This window comes from Talpa occidentalis, unplaced genomic scaffold, assembly GCF_014898055.3.
Source record: "Talpa occidentalis isolate TD23 unplaced genomic scaffold, MPIMG_talOcc4v2.1 talOcc4.11, whole genome shotgun sequence".
NCBI lineage: Eukaryota > Metazoa > Chordata > Mammalia > Eulipotyphla > Talpidae > Talpa > Talpa occidentalis.
The window spans coordinates 98,880,687-98,903,766 of NW_023601104.1; the positions used below are offsets into that span (position 1 = coordinate 98,880,687).

The window sequence follows — 23,080 nt, forward strand, 5'->3', positions numbered from 1 at the left end:
GGAGGGGCCCCGAGCCAGGCTTTCCTCCCCGGAGTTGCCTGGAGCCGGGGTGCATCGGCCGTGACCACACTCGGTCTCAGAGATGCCCAGGCCCTGGCGTTCCCGGGTCTTGGGGTCTCAGCGTCTGGACGGGCTCGCAGGGGCACTGGCATTTTCCGAGGCACCGGAACCGCGGTTTTCTCCTCCAGACTCCCTGGAGGGCCTTTCTTGAGCTAACGGAACCCAGGAGGAAAGCGCTTTCAAGGTACGGGGTCGGGGCTGAGCCAGCGCCCTGCTTGTCATGAGCAAGCTCTGCCCGGGGGAGGCTAGAGCTCCTGCAAGACCGGCCACCCAGTTGGTTGCCAATGTGGGCTGAGGACCAGGGCGCGGCTGCACCAGCATCTGTGTGGATCATCCTCTCCCGGGAGTGTGGCTCTGAGCTAGACCCCCGCATGTACAACCGGCGCACGGCAGCCACGCGGCAGGAGACAGAAAGACAACGGCCCTCTGCAGAGTCCTCCGGGGAAGGCAGGAAGCAGAGAACCAGAGATCTGTGCCCTGGGGTGGGGGGGGGAGGGCGGGCAGCCCTCTCAGAATGCCAGGTCCAGCCCCATCATGCAGACGGGGAACCGAAGACTGGCAGGAGAGGTGGTGCTCAGGGGGCAGAGCCCAGCTCAGGCATTTTTGGATGTGCCATTTCTCAGAAGCAGAGCTTCTCAAAGTGTGGTCCTGAGGCTGCTGGCGTCAGCATTACCTGGGAACTTGCTAGAAACGCAGGTCGTAAGGCCTCACCACGCCAGACCTTCAGGTCCAGCCAGTCCGGGGTGGGTGGTCGCCTTCCTGACGGTTCTTAGATGCTTAGATCGAATCTAGGAGTCATTGCCCGAGTGTGCCCACGTTAGAGACCATGGGATACTTTGGATCTCTCTGGAATGCCAATGTTGTGACAGAGAAAGAGAGCTGGGAGGTAGGAATGTGGGAGGCTTCCTCCCAGGCTCTGAATGTCTATGTCCTCCCTGGATTCAGAGGTTGAAACCCTCACCCCAATGTCACGTGTTAGGAGGTGGGGCCGCTGGGAGGGGAGAGGCCGGCAGGGCGGACTGTCAGGAGAGGGATTCCAGTTCTTGGAGAAGAGGCCCCAGACAGCTCCCTGCTCCCTTCCACCACGAGGGACGGGATGCAGGGAGAGGTCGGCCTCTCCCCAGGCTCTGAGCCTGCCTTGGCCTTGGCCTTCGGCCTCCAGACTGAGAGGGAAGCGCCTGCTCTTTCAGCACGTCTGTGGCATTGCGTTACCACAGCCGGATGGATTGGGACACTCTGCTGTGGCCTCTGACAGGCCCTGGGCCCCCACGATGGTCCCCAGCCCACTTTCTCAGAACGCCCCTCGGGGGCTTCATGTGCCAGCCACGCTGGAGTTCCCGCCCTGGGGTTTTCCTCGCGGTCCTCAGCCCTCCCCAGGCTCTCCCTCCGGAACCTGACCCAGGTCCCGAGCTCGTTCTCTGCGCCAAGGTCTGTGAGACCAGAGACTCAGGACGCTCCTTCTCAGCTGCCTTTGCTCAGACTGCTCTGCAGACCCGTCGCCCACAGCCTGCCTTGTCTCTGTAGCTCCCCTGATGTACCCCAGGCGGCCTGCTCCGCCCGGCCCTCCCAGCCTCCACAGACCAAGAACCCCTGAGCCCTCGCACCGCCGGGTGCCCAAAGGTCCGCATCTCTTCTGAGACTCCCTTTGTTGTTGTTTCTAAGATTTATTTATTTATACAAGAGCTGGGGTACAGGCCAGAGGTGTGGGGGGTGAGAGGAGTCTCCAGGGACAGAGTGGGGAGCAGAACAGGCAGGCGGACCCAAATACACTGCTGAGGGGAGCAGCGGGGAGACAGGAGAGGTCCGCCACACCGTGTTGGTGTCTCCACGGCCGGGGATTGAACTCCTGCCGTAGACGCTGCGGACATCTTCCCAGGTTGCGCCTTAACCCCTTGCGCCACCAGGTGAGCCTCCCTTTGGAAGTGGATTTGCTGACTCACCTGTCAGCCGCTCCTCCGTGGCTCTTAACGTTCTCCTTTTCCCCACGGCGGGAGCAGGCCGCCCGGTGAGGGCTTTCCAGGGCCGCGGATTGTCACTCCGCAGCACAATCCAACCCGGTCACGCTGGTCAGGCTTTCCCAGCGGTGATCTTGGAAAGGCAGCAGGAGAGGGGGTTCCATTAATCAGGAGAGCGGCTAGGAGGGGCTGCGCCCGCCGGGGCCCCGGAGGGCACCGTGCACTCCAGGCGGCTGGGCCCTCGGTGCGCAGAAAGGCCGCTACTTGGTTGTCAGCTTCTGAGCTCCAGCGACGAACTTGAAGGGCCCCCACAGTCTGCTCTGCTCCCCACACACTCCTGCTCTGGGGGCTGCTTGTGAGAGGCCCTGCAACTAAGGTGCCCTGACACCCAGGCACCCGCCCGGCGGCCTGTCTCAGGCAAACCCAGCGAGAAGGGCAGCGCCAGCCCCCCGGAAGCCGGGCACCACCCTGGGCTTCCCTCCTGCCGTCACCCCCACTTCAGGAGCCCCATCCCTCTCCCGCGCCCCAGGCAGTCTTCGCCAGCTCCCTGCCGCTCTCCCATCGTGGGGAGCAGCGCCTCCCCACCGGCTGGCCCCAGGGTGCTGCCCCCTGCCCCCGCCACTGCTCCCAGGCTGGCTCCCACCCATCGGGGGCTGGAGGTGAGGAAAGGAGGCAGTCGGGTGAGGAGAGGGTCGTGATGCTGGCAAGGCCGCGGGCGGGCTCAGCACAGGCGGGGGTGCCCTGAAGTCTGGGTGCTGGGAGGGGCGTTCTTAGGGGTGAAATTGTGACTCTTTGGGCATTTCCTTGAGAGCCCGGGGCCCCATCCAAGCCTCCGGCCCCCGAGGCCGCTCCTGGGCCAGCAGACTCTGGGTTCCTTGAGCCGTGAGATGAACCGCACCGTCTCCATTTTGTCCAGAATGAATTCCTGGGAGGGAAAACCAATCTCTCTCACCTGCTTGCTCCTGGGCCCCTGGGCGCCACTCCTCAGGGACCAAAGCACCGTCAAGGTTCCTGCATTTCCTCTCCCTCCCATGAAGGTCCTGCACAGCATGTGGCATCACTGCCACTTGGCGAATGAGCAAACCAAGACTCAGAGAGGTTCAGCCGCTTGCCTGAAGCTGCACAGCCCGATGGTGCCAGATTCAGAGTCTGGGTCCTTGTGTGACCCCTGAATGGAGTTGCCTCCTCTTCTCACTGCCTCCTCCAAGCAGCCCACTCTGCCTGGCCCCAGCCTCCCTCTGTGAGGGGCACACATTTCTTAAGGTCAAGGACAAGGCAACCCTGCACCGACCTCCGCCTCCTCTGGTTCCCACCCTTGTGCCTGGCTGAGCACCTGTGGGTGATGCCAGGTGGTGGCTGAGTGATTGTTGGGGGAGGCCCCTGGCCACACTGTGTAATTTCTTCCATTTTCTTGGGAAGAAGAAGAAGTAAATACTCTGTGACTGGACCAATGTGCCCTTCCTCAATTGCATGTTTCATAGTGCCATGGGAAGAAGTTATGCCCCAGAGGATGCCAGTCGTCTGGCCTTCTACGTGAGTGTGCCCAGGAGCTGTGCCAGGAGCAGCCCGGATAGTGCCCGTGAAACTCTTGTGGCAAGTCCTTCTTGGCTAAGATGCTGGCTTCCTCCCAGGCACTGTTGCTCCCTGACAGCACAGGGAAGGGACCGGCCCTCATCGTTTGGGCATCTGCATGGAGCCAGCCTCAAGTGAGGAGAGTGAGTTAGGACTTAGGATGGCCAGGAGGAATTGGTGGAAAGGGCTCGGCCTTGATGGCGCAAGGGAGTCTGGGTCACCCCATGCCTGAAACCCACTCAGCCATCAAACATCTGCTCATAATGCAAGATGCACCTGATAGAAGAGTCAAACTCAGGTAGAAAGAATGGGGCCGGGTGACTCACCCTTGCCAAACTTCAAAGTTTCAGGAATAGGTGTGAGAATGGCCAGGCGCTACATGGATTAGAGCTAAGAGCCCAGAAATGCACCTTCACATTCACAGTTAGCCGATTTTGACAGGGATGAGAAACAATTCAATGGCGGGAAGGAAATGATATCAGGAAAACGAAATATCCTTGTGCAAAAGGATGAAATTGAACCACTATCTCATACCAGATGTAAGAGCTCACTAAAAATACATCATAAACTGAATATTAGAACAAACACTAGTTTTTACAGGAAAACTGAGGTGTAAATCTTCATGACTCTAGATGAGACAATACTGTCCTAAATGAGACCCCTAGAGCATAAGTAATCAAGAAAAAATAAAAATAATTGAAGAAAAAACAAATTAAATTTCATCAAAATTGAATGTATGTGCCTCAAGTGACACCCATAGAGTAGAAAGGCATCTCGTAGAATGGGAAAATGTTTTCAGGTCATGTATTTGATAAGAAACTTGTATACAAAATATATAAAGATGCTTACAACTCAAAAATAAAAAGATAAACAATCCAATTTAAAAATGAGCAAAGGGTTGAATAGACATTTCTCCAAAAAAGTCAATTTCTCCAAGAGTCAATGAACACATGAAAAGATGTTCAACCTTGTTAATCATCAGGGAAATGCAAACCAAAACCACATGCAATACCACTTCATACTCACTAGGATGGCTAAACTATGACAGACAATACCAAGTGTGGACAAGGAGCTGGAGAAATTTGACGCTCACACATGGTTTGTGGGATTAAGATTATGCAGCCACCAACAGGCATATGAAAAAATGTTCAGCATCACTTGTCATCAGGGAAATGCAAATCAAAACTACCATGAGATACCATCTCACACCAGTGAGAATGGCACATATTAAAAAAACTAGCAACAACAAATGTTGGCGAGGGTGTGGAGAAAAAGGAACTCTTCTGCACTGCTGGTGGGAGTGCACACTGGTCCAACCACTATGGAGAGCTGTGTGGAGATTTCTGGACCTACTAAACATAGAGCTTCCATAGGATCCAGCAATTCCACTCCTAGGTATTTACCCAAAGGACACAGAAACATCAATTCCAAAGAGCACCTGCACCCCTATGTTTATAACAGCACAATTTACAATAGCTAAGCTTTGGAAACAGCCCAAATGCCCAAAAATAGATGACTGGATCAAGAAGATGTGGTCCATATACACCATGGAATATTACTCAGCATTCATAAAAGATAAACACGTGCAATTTGCAGCAACATGGATGGCGCTGGAAGGGCTCATGCTCAGCGAAATAAGCCAGAAAGAAAAGAAAAATACCGGATGGTCTCACTCATAGCAGGAATCTAGAAAACTTAAATAAGGGACCAGGAAAAAGACTAATTAATACAAAGTAAAAATCAAAATCAACAAGCAACTATAAACCAGAGACACTTTTTGGGGGGTGGGGGGCGGGAGGGGAGGGATTGGGGTCAAAATGGGGGGGTTGCAATTGTATGGGGAATATAAAAATAAAATTTATTATTAAAAAAAAGAATTGATTAGGTTGAAGTAAAAAAGCAAATTACAAAGTTGTAAGTATGGCAACTAGTTCTAAATTGCAATGTAAATCTATGTGCTATAATTATGAGAGAATTTATTTTTACTTGGTTTGATAATTTCTAAATTAGATTTTACGACTATTTCTCCTTTGTAGTGGGGAAAAATACAAATTAGCGTTAACCAAAACACACTTTAAAGTATATTTTTCTAACAACAGTAAGATTATAATTTACTGAAAATTTTTCATAATTTGTTTTTAACAAAATATAAATCTCTTTCAAGATTAAAAAAAAAAAATAAGGAGGGGTGCAATTGTCTGGGGAATATAACCAAAATGAAAATGCGTACATTGTGCAAAAATGAAAAAAGATATAAGAATTATATAAAATAAAATATTTTTTTAAAAAAGATCATGCAGCCACTTTGGAAAACAGGCTGACAGTTCCTCAAAATGTCACACGGAAGAGTCACACCTGAATCAGGTCGAGCTTGGAGAAAAGGTCCACGCCCTGGGGCTCAGGCTGGACGGAGGAGCAGCAGAGCTGGGCCATGCTGTCAATGGTCATTTGCATGTAGTGGAGCAGCTGGTTCTGTGGGAGGAGGGGAGGAGACGCTGTCTCTGTCCCAGCACCCCTACCCCTCCCCAGGCCAGGAAAGGGATCCAAAGCCAGAGGCCACCTTCTCCTCCTGGTCAGTGCCCCACGCCCAAACGGGCTGAGATGAGGCCCCTCCCGCCCCGGGACCTGAGCATCCCCACCCCCTGCAAAGAGGAACATGGGCTGACTCTCCCCAGTGGGTCCTCCTGGCTGGAGTCACACGGTCCACACCTGAGGCAGGGGCTGGGCAGGGGCGTGGAAGGACCCAGTGCTCCTCGAGCCAGACAGCGCCGGACTCTGGGACTTCAGGTCTCTGCACCCGTGGTCAGCTGTGGCAGATTTACTGCTCACCTTAGAGAGAAAGACCCAGAAGTGGCCAATCCATGCCACCTCCCTCCTGGGCCGGGGACTGGCCACATGGGAAGCCGAGTACCGTGTGTCCCAGAGCAGACTCCCATGGGGGCTGAGAACTCCCGCGTCCCTGACAGCATCCAGCCCAGACGGGTGTTGGGGGGTGCCCCGGGCCTGGCCCACTGTGTCCCTAGACAGCCCCTGAGACCAGAGAGCACAGACATGGTGCGGACCCAGGGGTCCGAGGCCAGCAGGGAGCAGCTCAAGAGACTAAGCCCATAAATCCTGGTCCCTGGTCACGGACTTTGGCGACGGCGTCCTCTCCCGGCACCTCTTCTGCGAAAACTGTGTAAGAACCAAGGAGTATCCCGGAGCATCTGATGCGGGCCGGGCCCTGAGCTCAGCCTGGCGAAGCGGAGACACGAGCACTCCTGGGAGTGGGGAGGGGCTGCCCGCCTAGCCCCACTTTTCAGCCAGCAGCCTCAGCGCCGCGGAAAGACTGAGAAGCCAGTCTTCTGGCAATTAGAAGGGCGTGCCAGGCCCTGGCTGGGCAGGGCGTCCTGGCTTCTTGGTGGAACTTGATCCTTAACTGTCTGTGGCTTCAGTTTCCCCATCCACCAAGACCCTCTGTCCCACCCTAGGGAAGCCCTTTGAAAGCTGACAGCCGCCAAGGAGAGGTAAGTGGGTACGTGGGGTGGGGGGCTGTGGCGGGTGGTGAGAGGTGACCACTGAGTGACCCCTGAAGAGATAGCAGCCCCATCCCTGCCCCGACCCCAGGGCCAGCAGACTGGACTCACGTGGTAACAGCCCAGGTCTTTCTGACCAGTGACATCCTGCTCCCTGTGCCATGACGGGTCCTGCCAGCGGTGACACTTCTTCTGAAGCTGACACAGCTGGATCTTGAGGCCCTGCAGTGGGAGGGGCGGGGTCACCTCAGGGTACCTCTCCCCACCCAGGGGCATCTCCCCTGGGCCTGGGCCTGGACCCGGGGAGCTCCCTGCCCAGGGTAGTCTGGGTGCTGATGGAGATGGGAGGCAGGGAAATTCCTGGGTGTCCAGGGGTGTTGGAGCCACCAGGAGACGCAAGAAAGGGCTTGGCCAGGCCGAGTGGGGTTTGAATCCTGCCTCCAGCCCTGCAGCCCCGTCTTCCTCTCCATACACAGAATAAACCCTGTGTCCTTCCGCCCCTGAGGCTGCTGGGAGGAGCCCAGGGAGCAAAGCTGTGAATGCCGTCTGGGGTCCAAGCCTGCAAGATACAGGGTATGCGGCCACAACCCCCCATCCAGAGCCCCTGCCTGGCAGCCATAGGAAGCATTCTGGCTTCTGCAAACCTCGGTTTCCTCGCTTCAAAAATGGGAAGAATAGCTTGGTTGGGACTCAGGTAAAAGATTAAGGAGGGTCCAAAAATTCAGTAATTAAGAAAACTCATGTTTTAATGCGATTTTAAAAAGTTCATGCAAAAAAAAAAACCCCACAATAAACAAAATAGGAACATTTTAAAGAAAGTGAGGCTCTAAGCCTGCCCTTGCACATTCACCTCACTCCCATAGACCCAGACCTGGGGTGAACGCACTTAATTCGAGGGCTGGGTGCGATTTCAGGGAGATGAGGCCTGTAAACCCTTCTCACCGCTTTTCTTCAAGGGAAGCAAAGGTGCAGGATGCTGTAGGGCCTCAGCGCTCCCACTAGGGGGCAGAGACCTGCTGCGAGAGTCACCCCGGTCCTTGGCAGGAAGCACCCACCCTCCATCAGCCTGCAGCCTGCCGCCAGCACCCTTTTCCGACCCTGCCTTTGCCTGGGGCCGTTTCTTCTGCCAGGAAAGTGCCGCCTTCTGAGGCTCAGCGAGGGGACACCACAGCCAGTCATGCTGTCCATCAGAGGCCGCCCTGGGATTTGAACCCTAGTTTGTTTGAATCAGAACTCAGGCCTTTCTATCAGGAGGAACATTTTTTAAGTATAAGCTGGGGGCTCAGGAGAAACCTGGACTCAGCCAGCAGAAGAGGCGAGAAAGCACTAGAGCAAGACTCGGGAGTGAACCACCCAGGCCCTCTCATTGGCCCACTGCCACTCCGGGTCTCCCTGGGGGTATAGAGGGAAGGGGGCTCTGCACCCCCAATTCTCTGGGGCAGGGAAATGGGCTGGACTTAAGTAGCTGTTACCGGGATAACGATCCAAAAGCCTTCCTCTAGATATTCCAGGATCTGGTGCACAGCATGGTTCATCCTGGAAAAGGCTTCCAGGTGTTTCTGGGCATCCTGGCTGGCTTTGAAGAGCTTCCCATAGTGCTCCACCATGGCCTCCACCAGGGCCCCCTCAGGAGCCGCCCCGTCCCTGTAGTCTAAGGAGACAGTGCCGTGGAGGTGTAGGTGGGCACAGGAAACCCAGCCTCACCTGCCCCCAGCCATGGGTGATGCTAACGGGGTTCACGGGGCTTCTGCTGTCACCAGGATCCCAGCCCCCACACTAGGAAGTCGCAGACAATCCACGCAGGGCTGGCCCATGCCGCCTGCCACTCCAGCAGCCCCTCACCACCTCCTGCCTCTTCACAAGAAGCCTCAACACTCCAAAGACCGCCCACAGCCGAGAGAACAGGTTCAGATGGAAGGTCCCCGGGAGGCAGGGACAGCACCCAGGAGCAACAGCTGATTGGGGGGAGGCTCTGAGGCCAGACAGAAAGCTGCAGAAGCAGCGCTGGGGCTGGGCCTGCTTCGAGTCCCAGAGCCTGAGCCTGTCCTTGGCCTGGTGCCCCCGGCCCCTTGGTGCTGCTCGCCCTCCAGCCACGTCTCTCAGCAGCGCCTGCCAGCTCCTGGCGCTCCAGTGCACTGGTCTCCTTATCCCCAGGCCCCCTCTGCAGGGCCCTCGCGCCCATGAGAGGCCACCTCCTCCATGAAGCCTCCCCTGACCTCCAGGGGAGGGTCCTGAGGGCTCCCACAGCCCCCTCGCAGTCGGCACAGCAGCTGTGCCGTCAGACAGACCAGAGCTGGAGACGCAGCCCCACCCACCTCCCAGCTGGGCCCCCTCAAGCAAGTTCCTTAACCTCCCTGCGCCGAGGTAGCCCAAAGAGAGACCAAAAAAGCTGATCCAAAGCAAACCAAAACGAACCCTTGCACTCTGACTGCAGAACTAAGGTTACCAGAGGGGCCGGGAGCTGAGGGCGGGTGGGCGCAGGTGGGGGGTCACCGTGGTGACAGACACTCAGGAGGTGTGAGCCTGGACCCCTAAAACACGCAATGCTACTTAATAAAAAAGATTCGCTAAAGGGTGCGGCCCCTAGTCCCTGCGTGAGGAGCGCTCATGGTTACTCTGCTGCTGCTGCTGCTGAGAGAATGAGGAGGAGGAGCAGGAGGCACGTTTGCCTCCCCTGCGTGGCAGCACTTAGGACAACGCACAAACCACCATCACCAAAACACAGACCACTGCGGACGCCTGTCACTGCCGTCGGAAACAGCAAAGAAAAAGCAGAACCAAAGACCAACAACATAGTAAGAGACAACTTTCCCTGCAGGCTGACTAGCTGCCGGGCGCCGCGCTGCTGGCTTGGCAAGACGCCCCTGCCACCCGCCTCACCCGGCTGCCCCTCCCGCTGGCAGAGGACGCACCCTCGCCCGAGAAGCTGCCCCAGGCGGGCGGCCTGCCGCTGCGCCCTGCAGATGAGTCCCCGTCAGTGAGGCCGCAGCCCCGAAGCCGGGGGTGGCCCAGGGAGGACAAGCTTTCTGCAGAAGGACACACATACCCCTGGGGATTTTCTCCAGGACTTTCATCAGATAGTCCTCAAAAAGCTGGTGTTTTTCCACCTCTCTCTTCAGCTTCTTCTGCCTGGAGAGACATGTCAGGGACGGCGAGGTCCAGACAGCAGGAACTGGTTTGGAGGCTCCCAGGTCATGCCCCTGCTCAGTCCTGATTGCCCCCCACCTGCACCCCTAACCCTTGGTGGATCCAGACCTTTGTGGCTCCGCCCCCAGGTCTCCGCCGAGCAAGCTGAGCTGGGTCAGGAGATGCCCGTGTCCGGCTGGGAGGACCCGGGGTGTGGGAAGGGAGGTGGGCCTCTCTGGTGCAGGGGTTCACAGCGCCTCGCTGGAGGCTGAGCCCCTACCAGTTGGTGGCCTGGCCCCCTCTGCGTCCTTCCCTCCCGGACTGGCGGGGACCAAGCCAGGGCACCCAGCACATCCTAAGCTCGGTAGTCTGGTGCCACTGTTCCCAGAGGGGAGACAGCCACAGGGGACCCTAAGCAAGATGAGCCCCCTGGGCCCTGGGCTCTGGGCAGAGGGCAGGGTGGGGTGACCGCTGGCTGAGCTGCCAGGGGCTGCGGTGAGTGGGTACCCCTGGGGGCCCAGAACAAGCCACTCTGACTCTTGGGCCCCACTTTCTTATTCACACTGTCCTGAAATGCAGGAAAAGGTTTTTTCCCACAAATTGCAAGTGGGGACCCAGGAGGTTTGGTGCTAACCCTTTTGGGGGGGTCAGGGAGCCCCTTGAGGGTATGGTGGGGGTTAAGCCAACAGGGGCCTGGGACTGGCCCAGGGTCAAAGTCAAGCCTCCCACCCCCCTCTCCACAGCCCCACCCAGTTTGCTTCCGGCCCCTCCCCTTCCACTCCTGGGCCCTGGCCACACGGACACTGGGGTGACCCTGGGGCTGGGTGGGGCACAGCGGGGTCTGGGACAACTCGTACTTGGCCTCGAGCCGCCGGAGTTCCTGCACCAGCACCTGCAGCTCCCCGTCCTGGGGGCCGCTGCTGCCCGGGTCGGCCCCTTCGCGGTGGGGGCCTGAGTCCATGGCCCCTCAGCACCCCAGGTGGCCCCGGAGCACGAGAACCACTAGAGCCCGGCTGGAGCGTGGGTGGCACCGGTGACTGTCCGGCGCAGCCTTCTCTTTTGATCCTCCCACAGTCTCCCGGGCCAGGGTTACACTCCCGCTTCAAAGAAAAAGAAACAGAGGCCCGGGGGCGCCTGTGATTCACTCAAGGGCAAACGGCAGGAGGGGATTTGCACTTGGGGCTCATTCGTGCAAAGTCTGAGGCCTGTGAGCTGTGCCCCCGGGTCTGGGGATCAAAAGTGACTTTCTGTGCTGGCGTCACTGTCCTCCCCCCCATAACTGGTACAGCCCCTCTCAGTCAAGTCCCAGGGGCGCCAAGCGACCTGAGACCCGCACCTGCTTCAGCAAAGCGTCCTAAGCGGGGGGGAGGGGCTGGTCCAGAAAGCAGCCTGCAGGGGACCAGGCTCCTTCGCCCGCTCTCCCCACCCACCGCCACCCACGCATCTCTTAACCGACACCTCTGCTTCTGAGCACATGCGGAGTTTCCAGATGAGCAGAGAACAGAGGTGGGCTCAAGGGCAAGCTGGGACGTCGGGCTAGTTCACGGGGAGTTTCAACACGGCCGTGAAGAGCTCCCGGGTCACCTGCCCTGTCTGGATCCCCATTATGGTCAAGAGGAGAAGACAGTCTCTCTACGCCTGACATTCATCGGCCACCTCCTGGGCTCAGGGGAGGCCAGGGAGGGAGGGTGGGAGGCTCCAGGGTCAGCGCCTCAGGCCTGCAAGCTTCAGACGTGGCTACCTGAGCGTGGGGAGGGGTCGGGGCCCAGGTCTTTCACTCACGGAGGGGACAGCTCCAGGAACAGGGGCCACTGCCAGGCTGTGACATCACAATGTTGGCATCTGTCCTCAGGAGGTGGCCACTGCAGGAGCCACCAACGGTGCGGCCACACTGTCCCCTTCCCTGGCCGTCCCCACACCTGCCTCCTGGTCTAGTTCCCAAGGAGAGGAGATGACCAGGCATTGGCGACCCCAGGGGAGATTTGGGCTATTTTTTGTCCTTTCTTTCAAGGCCCATCAACTCTCTTCAAGATGGGGGTTGGTTCTTGATGCCCTCACCATGTGAGCTGCCCAATATCCATGACCTGTGCTGAGACGCCCCCGTTTCCCTCCTTGGATGTGATTGTGGGGGGCTGCAGCATGGCCACATCCACACCTGGGCAACCTGGAAGGCTCAGACTCCACGTTGTAGCCGCCAGCCTGGCCCAGGGTGGGGAGGCTGCAAGCTGAGGGCCTCAGGACTGGACCCGGGACCTGCCCTGGCTGTGTGGTTGTGCGTCTGTGCCAAAGCTGACACTGTGCTCAGGGGCTTCTCCCGGGGGCTTACAGTTACCAAGGCAGGATGCATGCAGGCTCAGGCTTCAGCGACGGGGTTTATTTACAAAGGGGAGGCAGAGAGAAGTTGGGAGAGAGGCAGGGCCAGAGGCAGTGGCAGTGGTCAGGCAATGGTCTGAAGCAGAGGTCACAGAGGTCTTGAAGGTCAAAGGTCTCGAAGGTCTGTGAAAGTCTCTGCGGAGGTCTCTCCAGAGGAGGCATCACATCAGCCAGCAGCAGCGATCGGAAAGGCTGGGCTGGGCAGCACCAGACACCGGGCCAGTTAGCAGCAAAGGCAGCAGCCCCAGGGGCTGGTGCTGGACGTGTCAGAGGCAGAACCAGTGTCACAGTGCTTGGTGGTGACGGGCAGAGAGCCAACAGCAAACGGCTCTTTAAGAGACACCCGGGGCCAGTGGTGTCATTCAGGGGATGTCCGGGGCAGCCAGAGGTCAGGCCTGTGAAGGAACAGTGCCCCCTTCAGCCAGAGACAGAGCTCCCCTCAGAGGACCTTGTAAAACTTGAGGATGTGGGGCCCTTCATTAAAACATAGTTTCAAGACAGCAATGGCAGAACATGAAAACGATGCAGGCCTGGGCAGCCGCACGGGTCCCGAGCTGGGATTTGAACGCCCAATTAGGGATCCCAGAACCTGCTCTTCCTTTTCCCCCCGACCCCATTCCCCAGCGCATTTCAGGCCCCACCTTCCCTGATTAGGGGAGAATCATGGGTTTACATTGGGGTTAAAAGGAACTGAGAGGACAGGACGAAGGCCAAGAGAGCGGGGCCGGCCAAGGTTACCGGGCTGTTGAGGGGCCGGTCGTGGACCTCCCAGCCTCATCCCCGGGGTTTTGAGAGAGAGAAATCCAAGATGAGGCTGGGAGCCACGAGAGCTGAGAGCCAGTTTCAAGGGCAGAGCCACAATTAAATGGCGAAAGCCGCCCCCTTCGAAAGCCTTAACAAGGCCTCCGGGGGCTGGTATTTGACCCCAGGGCTTGAGTCTCACTGCGGAGTAGAAGTGAGAGCCAGATCAGGCCTCCAGCCCAGAATTCCAATCCCACCCACTCTACAGCCCCATGTGCCCCCACTAGGGACAAGACCGGCCCGTCCTCATCCCCGGGTGACGCTCCACATGCATGTGAGGCCGTGGAGCCAGGCAGGGCTACCAGCTGTGTGATGCCGGGAAAGACACCTGACCTCTCTGAGCCTCCGCTTCCTGAAACGCAGCCTGGAGATGAGAACTGCACCTGAGATCAAAAGGCCACATGGAACATGTAGCGTTGTCTCATTTTTTGCTAAAATAACATGCACGGATGTGTGTGCGCAGGGCCAGGTAGTCTAGAAGGATACGAGTGAGCAGGTTAGGGGGTGAGGGGGGAGCACGGCCATCATGGCGCCTGAGATGCAGGTGTTTGTCTCAGGGACAATCCTTGGCCTAGCCCTGCCTCTTCTTCTCACCACCACCCTCCACCCCGTCACCATCACAATGGCGACGGAGCCCAGCAGAGCCCCTTCTCTGAGCCCTGTGGCTGGGGTTGGTGGGCGAAGGTGGCTTCGGGAGGGAGTGAAGCCTGGGAGGGCCTAGGGGAGAGTGAGTTCCAGGAAGAAAAGCAGGGACTATTGTCTGTTCCTCGATTGTGCAAAGACCTGGTGCTGCTCAGACCCACAGCACCCTCCCCCACGCTGAGGGAACGAAAGTGACCCAGCTCTGTCCCCTCCCTCCCACCCCAGGTGGTGGAGGAGGCCCGAACCGGAGCAGCCCCCCGCCAGGGAAGCTGGCTGGCTCCTCTGAGGCCCCAGACTGGCTCCTACCATCATCCTCTGCACCAGGGAAGGTTCCAGATCCCAGAGCTGGAGACTCATTCAAGCAGGTCTGGGACCCTGGGAGGTCTCTGGGGCAGCCCTCCTGAGGCAGTGGGGGGCCTCCTGGGAGGCATGGGTCCCCGCCACCACTCACCCAAGGAGGGCTGGGCCTTCTGATGTCTATGCTGGTGACATCTCACTCACCAGCCCAGCGACAGTGGTGTGGGAAGGGGCACTCTTACCCACAGGAGTCAGGGCTGAGGAGCAGCCCGGCACCTGCTGAACATTTTCCTCCAGGTCTCCAGGAAGAATCTTCATGGCAACATGGGGAAACACTGAAGGAACAGAATGGATCTAGGGCCTGGCAGGTCTGGGGGTAGATGACACCTGCCAGGCCGCCATGCCTTGTGACCCTGGCTGTGTCACCTCCCTGCTCTGAGCTTCCATAGCGGGGTCATCTCAGCAAGCCCCGTTGGTTCCCCTCCCAAATCACTCAGATCCATCCACAGGCACAGCCCGGTCCAGCCCCCAAACAAATCAACGCGCACCAATGAAACAGTCTTCCCCTCTGGGCATCAGCTGCACTGTGCCCCGCGGGCCCTTCCCCACCCAGCAGCCAGAGAGCGCCCTCTCCTGAACCAGCAAGCTCAAACCAGCGAACTGGCTTCCTGCCGAGAACCAGTGCCGGGCAGGTAAATATCAGCCACCTGCTGCCCTGGGGGAAGCCATGGTTTGTGGTGCTTGCCAATTTCCTTGCTGTAAAATCTCCCCCCATAATTTCAAGGTGCTGATAGTTTACCGACCTGCTCCCAAAGGTCCTGAGGCTGTGGCAGTGCCTCGGGAGCGGTGAGCAGCATCCCACTCCTCTAAAGTACACATGAAGCTCCCCCCTCGCTGACCAGCTCCTAATCGGTCAGCCATTCCCTGGCCATTCCTCCCCTCTGCCCCACCCCGGGGCCTTTGCACCTGTGGTTCCCTCTCCCAGCGCTTCACAAAGCTTTCTCCCGCTCACCTCCGGGTCCTGGCACAGACGCTACCATCCCAGAGTGCCCTCTCCTGACCGCCTCGGACCCAGGGCACTTTGGTTTCTCCTCACCCCAGGGAGTTCTATCTCAGCACTCATTCTGAACCGCCCCTCCTGACTGGAATGTGAGCTCCACGAGGGCAGGACTGGGACTAAATGGTCTCTGCGGGAGTCTCAGAGTCCAGAGCAACTCTACTGGGTACACAGCTGGTGCTCAATAGGTGCCTGGGCACAGCAGAGCCTCAGAGGACACACAGCTCAGGGTGAGGGTCACAGCTCCCCCACTCACCACCTGCATAACCTGCAACGTGTCACATAATCTCGTTGAGCCTCAGTTTCCGCACCTGCAAATTGCGGACAGTGGTACCTACATGATGGAGCTGTGAGGACCTGAAGTTCAACTACGTCAGGTGCTCAGGACAGTGTCTTTATTACCAGGGTCTTGGTATTAATCAAATGCAGCTGCAAATTAAACCTCAATCATCGATGTGTGCATGGGTAAAAACAGTGTATCTAGGGTTCGGTGCTATCTGTGGCTTCAGCCATATACCAGGGGGTCCTGGAACGTACCCCCCACAGAAGGGGGACTGGTGTACAATTAGCACCGAGAAGACTGTGATGCATATCAACTGCCCCCTGCTCTGATTCTCCTGAGATGGGCCTGGGCCAGGGAGAAGCAACAGGCACCAGGCAGCCTGGGTCAGAGGCCGGGCCACCTGGCCCCACAGTCTGGGCTTACCTTCAGGCCCCAACAGCCCCTCTCCAGGACGTGTGGCATGGCAGACACCTGATCCTGCTGGGCCAGGACGGCGGCTAAATATAGGCCCAGATGGCGCTGAGGGCATGACAACAACAGAGGGGCCAGCTGGCAGCCAGGAGGACCATGATGGGGGCCCCATATCAACAAGAGAAGCCCGCCCTCCCCCAGGAGCCCAGGCTGCACAGCCCATGGCAGCTCCAAGACTCCTCCCCTGGCTGCTGGCAGGCGCGAGTGCGCCCAGGTCACACGCTTGCAGGGGGCCAGCCAGGAGCTATGACAGTGCAGTTTGGAGGGGGTGCTGCTGGCTGCAGGAAAGAACAACAGAAAGAATCCTCTGTAAAATCTGCACCCTGTATGAGCGAGTGAACTGGAAATACTCTTCAAGTCTCTCAGCCTCCGTCTTGGTGGAGACATGGAAAGGACACTTCTGCCCTCAGGAAGGTGAGAGACAATGGCCTCGCCTCCTCCACTGTTCGCTCACACACGACCCAGACTTCCCAAGAGTCAGCCTCACTGAGGTAGGTGGGCACGGACACCTGGGGTGGCTCATCCTGGCTTCAGGGGCACTCAGAATTTGGAGGCCTATATTCCTGGCAGCCCACAGTGCAGCCCCTTGCTCCATTTCGGAGGGCTCCAGAGAGGCGAAAGATTTGCACAGGGTCACACAGAACTTTCCAGAAGGGCCAAGACCAGCACCCCGGAGGCTGGGCCTGAGCTCTTAGCAACATGTCAGGTGCACCTCATGCCACCACACACACACACGTGCACCAAGAATGAGGTAGAAAGCTATATTTTTAGAAAATGAGACATCAACAGTTACTTAATATTTTTATAAGACTCATTCCCCCAGTTCATCCGCCAGCTGGGCGAGGTTCACCTCTTCTTCACTTGAAGAACGTGAGTGGCATGTGGAGGAAGCCTCTGGGCTAAGATTCTCTCTGCACACTTACCTGGGGGGTGGGGTTCTGAATGCACCAGCTGCTGGGGAGGAGGCCCCCCAGGGGGCCCCTCTTTCCTGCTTAGTGGGGAAAGGCCAGCCTCACCTGGCTGTCCAGGAGCGTCTGCCTGGCTCCGTCCGCGGCTGCAGTGCCCCCTGTTGGTGACCTCCAGGGCTGCTTCACGAGGAGGGGTCAAGGAGCCATCTCAGCGGGAGAGCAGGCCCAGGGTGCTCAAAACCCAAAGGCCTGGGCGTCCTGATGACAGCGCCTTCTGAAATCCAGAGCCCTCTCAGGGGTCCAAGGAGAGCCCCCCTTCGCTCAGGGGGTGCCCCATTCTACTCCACGGGCCCTCATCAGGCTTCCCCATAGTGGCATAGGTGACATTTGGTCCCTTCATTCAGCATCTCTGCAGAATGTTCAGGAGCCTCCTGCCTGGACCAGCTGGTTGCCAGGAGCGCCTCCCAGAAGTGTCTCAGGAACCGCCAAACCTCATGCTTCCCCCACGCCAAGCGGTGGCAGAGGGGGAGGTAGGGGGAGTGTTGTTGCCAGTTAAGAACCACCATATCCAACCCACCACCTTGCCCTTGGTCTCCCTCAGAAGTTGAAGCTAATGACAATCTTTAACAAAAGATTTTATTTTAAAGGATGTATATATATTTATGACATTTACTGATTCCGAGCTCCCTACGAGGTGCAGGTGCCATTACTTTCTTTCCATTTTATAGAGCAGGAGGAGCCAAGGCTCGGAGAGGCTGAGTAAGCTGTCCACGGTCACACGGCAAGCGGTGGAGTCGCAGATGACTCCCAAGTCTGGGCTCTCGACACCCGGCCCCGCAGGGCGACACGGGGCGGTCACCTGACAGACACCTGACCGTGTATCTGTGCTGGGAGTGGCCCCAGCCTGACCTCCTGGGCTGGGAACAATGAGAGCCATGTCACTGACACCCACACGGCCCGAGCAGGGAGCCTCCCGCTGCGCCCTGGGCGCGTGGCGCATCGCAAACCACAGCCTCCCCACCCCAGTGCTTCTGGGCATCTGGGCGGTGGGCAGGCGTCCTAAACGTGCCTGAGAGGAAGCCCAGCCTCCCGCCAGCTCCCTCCCTGGGTAGATGAGGTTCCTGGCCATTTGCCCCAACAACTCGGGTGGTGAGTCTGTGGTGCCATGGAAGTATCAACCACTGAGGTCACCCTGTCAGCCTGGGAGGGAGCCTCCAAAAAGCGCGCTGGGTTTCTGGAAGCTGAGGCTCCTACAAAGAGTTGCCAGGCTCCATTGGCTCTCCAGGCTCAGTTTCCCTTTCTTGGAAAAAGGGCACTGGGGCAGAGGCACCCTGGGGACCTTCCAGCTCTGACATTTTTTGCTCTTCAGCCTTTTCATTTCCATGCGTCAGCTGCGTGGGTTCAGGCGTCGGGCAGCCCCACAGTGATAAAGAAACAGGAGTCGTGGAGCAGGGTGCAGAGCGCAGGATGCTGCTGAAGAGCAAGATCCTGCCTTTTTATTGCTAGAACGATCATACAGCATCAGCTCCGCGGGGTAGGAGGACAAGGAGAAAAGGATGGTGACACCAAGGCGTGTGTCCAGGGCCTGGGAGCACTGAGTCTGGTGACAGATCATTCTTATCAGCTTGATGACCAAGTGTCGTAATAGAAACCAGATTGCAGCCCCCGGCCATGGTCCTAATCTTATCAAGAAGGCGTTCCACTGGTCAGTTCTGGGGTCCCTTGCCATACATCAGTCAATAGCACCCCTGGCATTCCCGGTCCTGCCTTGTGGTGCACCTTCCCAGGTGGTCAAGCTTTCTGCTCTTGATTGATTTGAAAGGCACCTGGTCAGGTGACTGACGGTTCTGAAGGGCAGTTCTGACCTTGTATGCGAACGCAGAGCTGCAGGTAACAATAATGGCGGCCAAACAGGCTGCTTACGTTTAGCAGACACACACCAGGAGGGCCTTGGGTCCCCCCTCAGGACGATAACGCCCCTCTCAGGACCGACCACGGGAGCTTTTGCTCTTCCTCTCCCAACCTGAGCAAGTCAGGGCCCCTGGGCTCCCGCCTGCATACCCGCCTCCCACGCCCAGAGTCCAGGCCCCCTCATAAAGCGAGCCCGGGGTGGACGCCCAAGTGCCAGGGCTGGCTGACCCCAGCGCAATGTCGCTTTTGGATTCCGAGAGGTGGAAGCTGACACCTGTGAGCTGTCAGCCCCCCTCAGCTGGCTGCTCCCACAGAGGCGCCAAATGGGTAACAGCTGCAAATCTGGAGCAGCGACTTTGCTGCCTGTGAGCTCTGCCTCTGGGCGGCTGGGCCAAGGGCTGCCGTCTCTGCCAGGCCTCTGCGTTCCCATCACCACCCCAGCTCGGTCCAGATGGCGAAGCCCCCGGGAGCTGCACCCAGCAGGACACCACAGCCCACGGCCAGCCCCAAGGTTGTTGGGGGAGACCTTTCTCTCGAGCGCAAGCACAATCAAAAGTGCCCGGCTCTGCCCTGAACATATTTATGTTCATGAAAATCCTGTTACTGGCAGCTGAGTTGGGCCTGCAGGTGGCTCGGGGCTTTTGCTTGGTTCCTGAGTCTCTGGGGTGACTCAGGTATGGTGCGGTCCAGTCCAGAGGGGCCGCCACCAGAGCCAGCAGTCTCCAGGCTCCCCAACTCATGAGCAATGCTCCCCATCTCACACCACCCCCAGGTGACAGGTGGGGAAGAAAAAGGCTCACGGTGAGCGTGTCATGCATGCTGCGCCCTGAGTGGGCTATTTGAGTCCCGAGATCTCATTTGACTCCCCAAAATAACCAAGGAGACCAGAGCTGATACTGCTCTATTCTCAGAAGATGGAGCAGGCGCAGGAGCGCGGGGCCATAGCAGGGGGCCGTATCGGTGAGGGCTGGTCTAGGATGATCCAATACCAGTGTCCCTGCTGGAATCAGGACAGGGTGTGGCTGACTGGATTGCACTGTCCATCAAGGAGGAAATCGTCTGTATAGACAAGACACATATGCCCCCAGCTTGTCCCCACCAGGCCCAGGACCACACCCTGTTGGGACACCCTCCAAGAACAAGACACTCGTTAGAGAAAGTCAGCGTTCCCAGGCCGATGGCCCTGGGCTTGCGGGGCTTCTGCTGCAGGTGGCTCCTGCCCAAGGAAATGCCCAGCAGCTCCCCAGGTCTCCAGGCAGGGGTGACTAGGCCTGCCTGTGAGGATGCAGGCAATTGTTCCAGGACCACTGGGGTGTAGAGAGGGAGCTGTGAGGCTGGCTGAGGCTGTGGCTCTGTGGGCCTGGGACCTGCTGCTCAGTCCTGGTCACCCTTGTCTGAAGGCCCAGAAGCCCCAGCCAGCTGCAAAGAGGCCCCTGTCCCCCACACAGTCCCACACACAACTTCAGATCTGCTTATTTTATTGGAGTCCCTGGTTCGAGCCCCTGTTCTTCCCCTTGCATACAGGATGGGGGCTGGAGAGAATGGTGCCAGGCAGCCCCTTGCCAGCCTCCAGAGGCCCCGCTGGGTACAGCTTCATCCAGGTGGGTGTCACCCCCACATCTAGGTGTCGACAGGGCACAAGGCTGACCTGCCCTTCTTCCAACTGAGGGTGAGGGTGGTGCCCGCGCTCTGTTCTTGACAGGTGGGAGGACTGGCTTCTCTCCCTGGAGTTCGTCTTGGCCTCCCCAGCTGTGCAGTGGAGGGGTATGATTTCTCCAAAGGAAAATCATGGGAGTCAGCCACACCCCAGGGTACCCACAGGGTGCAGTGGTCCTCCCCGGACCCCGGACTTCTCTCTGCCTTCCCCCTGACCCTCTCCTCCCCCTCCATAGATGCACCTTCCTCCTGCCCCTCCCAGGACTGGAAGCCTCTGTCTCCCCACCCCCTCTGTTTGCCCTCTGTCTGCCCCTCCCGCCCCCAGTGCTGCCCAGGGTAGGAATCAGACTCTTGTCTGTTCCTCTTCATCTCTTGAAACCAAAATAAACTGATATCCTGGCCAGGGCTGAGGGCCAGGACGCCAAGTCCACGGGGGTGCTTATTTTAGCTCATGATGTTCCAGTGTTGGGTCAGAACCGTCCCGGGACTGGCAGTGACCCACATCCCAGTCCCCTTCGGTGGCTCTTCCTTGCCCCCACCCCCTTCCTGGAAGTGGTATCACTGTCATAAGGAAAATGTGCTGGTCTTGGCTTTTTCTCTGGGCCCTACTGGGTGTGGGAGTCTATGAACTGGCCCTCCAGTGCATGCACACGCGCGCACACACGCCAGGCCGTTCCTTTCCAGGCTCCCTTCCATGTTTATTTTAATCTGAATTCCCATGAATAAAGGAGGGGGGTATGTGCTCATGAGTTCATGTGGCCAAGAACCAGGCTGTGGCTGGCAGCCAGTGCCACAGCCCCCACCCCCCAATTCATAAGCAGGAGCTGTGAGGCTTGAACATAAGCATATACATTCATCAGTTATTTAATGAGCACCTACTATGTGCCAATCACTGTTGGAGGCACTGACTCCCAGCAGTGAACAGAGTGGCAACGAGCCAGTGACAAATAAAAATGTATAATGGGCGAGGTGGGTGATGAAGGGAATAAGTGAAGAATAAATGAAGGCAGAGGCAGGGCTCTTAGAGAGCAAGGGACGTCTGTTCGTAATCAGAGTAGAACCTCCTGGGGCAATGTGGGGGCCCTGAGAGTTTCTCCCGGTGCTCATATCCTTCTCCACGTGCTGCTGTGGGTTGACCAGCCAGCTATCCTTCATTTACCCTTTCCTATCCCCCCATAAAAACTCTCCCTGGAGGGCTGTTCCCCAGAACCACCTCTGGGGCCTTGCCTTGTCCAAAAGCTCCAAAGATGACTGAAGTCAGGGCTGCTCAGATGCTCAACCTAAACCTAATCTGTCATCAAAGACATGCAAATTAACACTGCCACCAGCTATCACTAATGCCCATCAGAATGGATAATGTGAAAAAAGATGGGAACTAGCGAGTGACGGTGAGGTTACGGAGCAACCGGAACTCTTAGACATGCTGATGGCACTACACACAGGTACAACAGCCTTGCAAAAGTGTTTGGTAGTTTCGTATGCCTATGACCCAGCAATCACCACCAGAGGGGTCCACTGGGCAGAGATGGGTGCGTACATCTAAAGACATGTACTAAACTGCTGCACTCCTCAACACTGCTCTGAACTTGGGACTACCCAAATGTCCACCAATAGTAGAATGAATAGTTCTATTCACTCCATGGAATATTACACAGCAATGAAAACAGATAATCTATAACTAACAAAAGGACATGGATGAATCTCACAATTTACCATCAAACAAAAGGAGACACAAGTGTGATTCACTCACAGAAATGTCACAAAAACGGTGCTGCCAGAGGTCAGGAGAACAGTCACGTTTTGCAAGAGGTGGTGGGTGGTGGTGTAGAGATGGGGTGCGGAGCAAAAGAGGGACTCTCTGGGGGCCTGTAAATTGTCTCTGACTTAGAGGTTGGGTGTGTCCTGGTGACTATCCATTGAGTCACACATTTACAATATAGGCACTCTTCTGTGGATATATTATACTTTTTTTTTAAAGATTTATTTGTGCATACAAGAACTGGGGTGTAGGCCAGAGGTGCGGGGGTGAGAGGAGTCACCAGAGACAGAGTGGGGAGCAGAACAGGCAGATCTACTGACGTACACTGCTGAGGGGAGCAGCGGGGAGACAGCAGAGGTCTGCTGCGCCATGTGGGTCAGCTCCCTGGCCGGGGATCGAACTTGTGCTGCGGTGGCTGCGGATAGCGTCATGATGCTGAGACTTAACCCCTTGTGCCACCAGGGAGGCCCTGGATATAGTATACTTTAATACAATCTTTTTAAAAATCAGGTGTCAACTCAGATGAGTTCACCCAGAATCATGGGGTGGCGGCAGACACAGGTGAGTTTAACAAGAATCTAATGTGCAGGGCCAGGGGCCACTAGTCGGCCCAAGCTGCTCATTTTGGAGGTGAGTGGCCTCGATGCCCACCGGCGGCCACCTGTCTTTGTCCCAGCCTCCGTGGGCCTTTACT

At 57.4% G+C, this 23,080-nt stretch overlaps 1 protein-coding gene and 1 long non-coding RNA gene across 7 annotated transcripts; one reads left to right on the forward strand and one right to left on the reverse strand.

Moving 5' to 3' along the window:
* Positions 1-2,704: 2,704 nt before the first annotated feature.
* CCDC197 (coiled-coil domain containing 197) lies at positions 2,705-12,577 on the reverse strand. 6 transcript variants are annotated; one of them, XM_054692772.1, is made up of 8 exons: positions 12,561-12,577; positions 11,086-11,328; positions 10,149-10,231; positions 8,575-8,753; positions 7,214-7,324; positions 6,297-6,416; positions 5,943-6,059; positions 2,705-2,940 (listed from the first exon to the last, which is right to left on the reverse strand). In XM_054692772.1, exons 2-8 carry the CDS (start codon positions 11,187-11,189, stop codon positions 2,737-2,739), a joined length of 918 nt encoding a protein of 305 aa, XP_054548747.1. In that variant the 5' UTR covers positions 11,190-11,328; positions 12,561-12,577; the 3' UTR covers positions 2,705-2,736. The 6 variants fall into 6 exon arrangements, with proteins under 6 accessions (XP_054548747.1, XP_054548750.1, XP_037357913.1 ...); XM_054692775.1 differs by lacking the exon at positions 12,561-12,577 and adding an exon at positions 12,011-12,032; XM_037502016.1 differs by lacking the exon at positions 12,561-12,577 and adding an exon at positions 11,970-12,004.
* On the forward strand, positions 12,096-14,302 carry LOC129145375 (uncharacterized). The gene is made up of 3 exons (XR_008550911.1): positions 12,096-12,289; positions 13,630-13,812; positions 14,270-14,302. It is a non-coding gene; the product is annotated as an uncharacterized LOC129145375 (long non-coding RNA).
* The last annotated feature ends 8,778 nt before the right edge of the window (positions 14,303-23,080 follow it).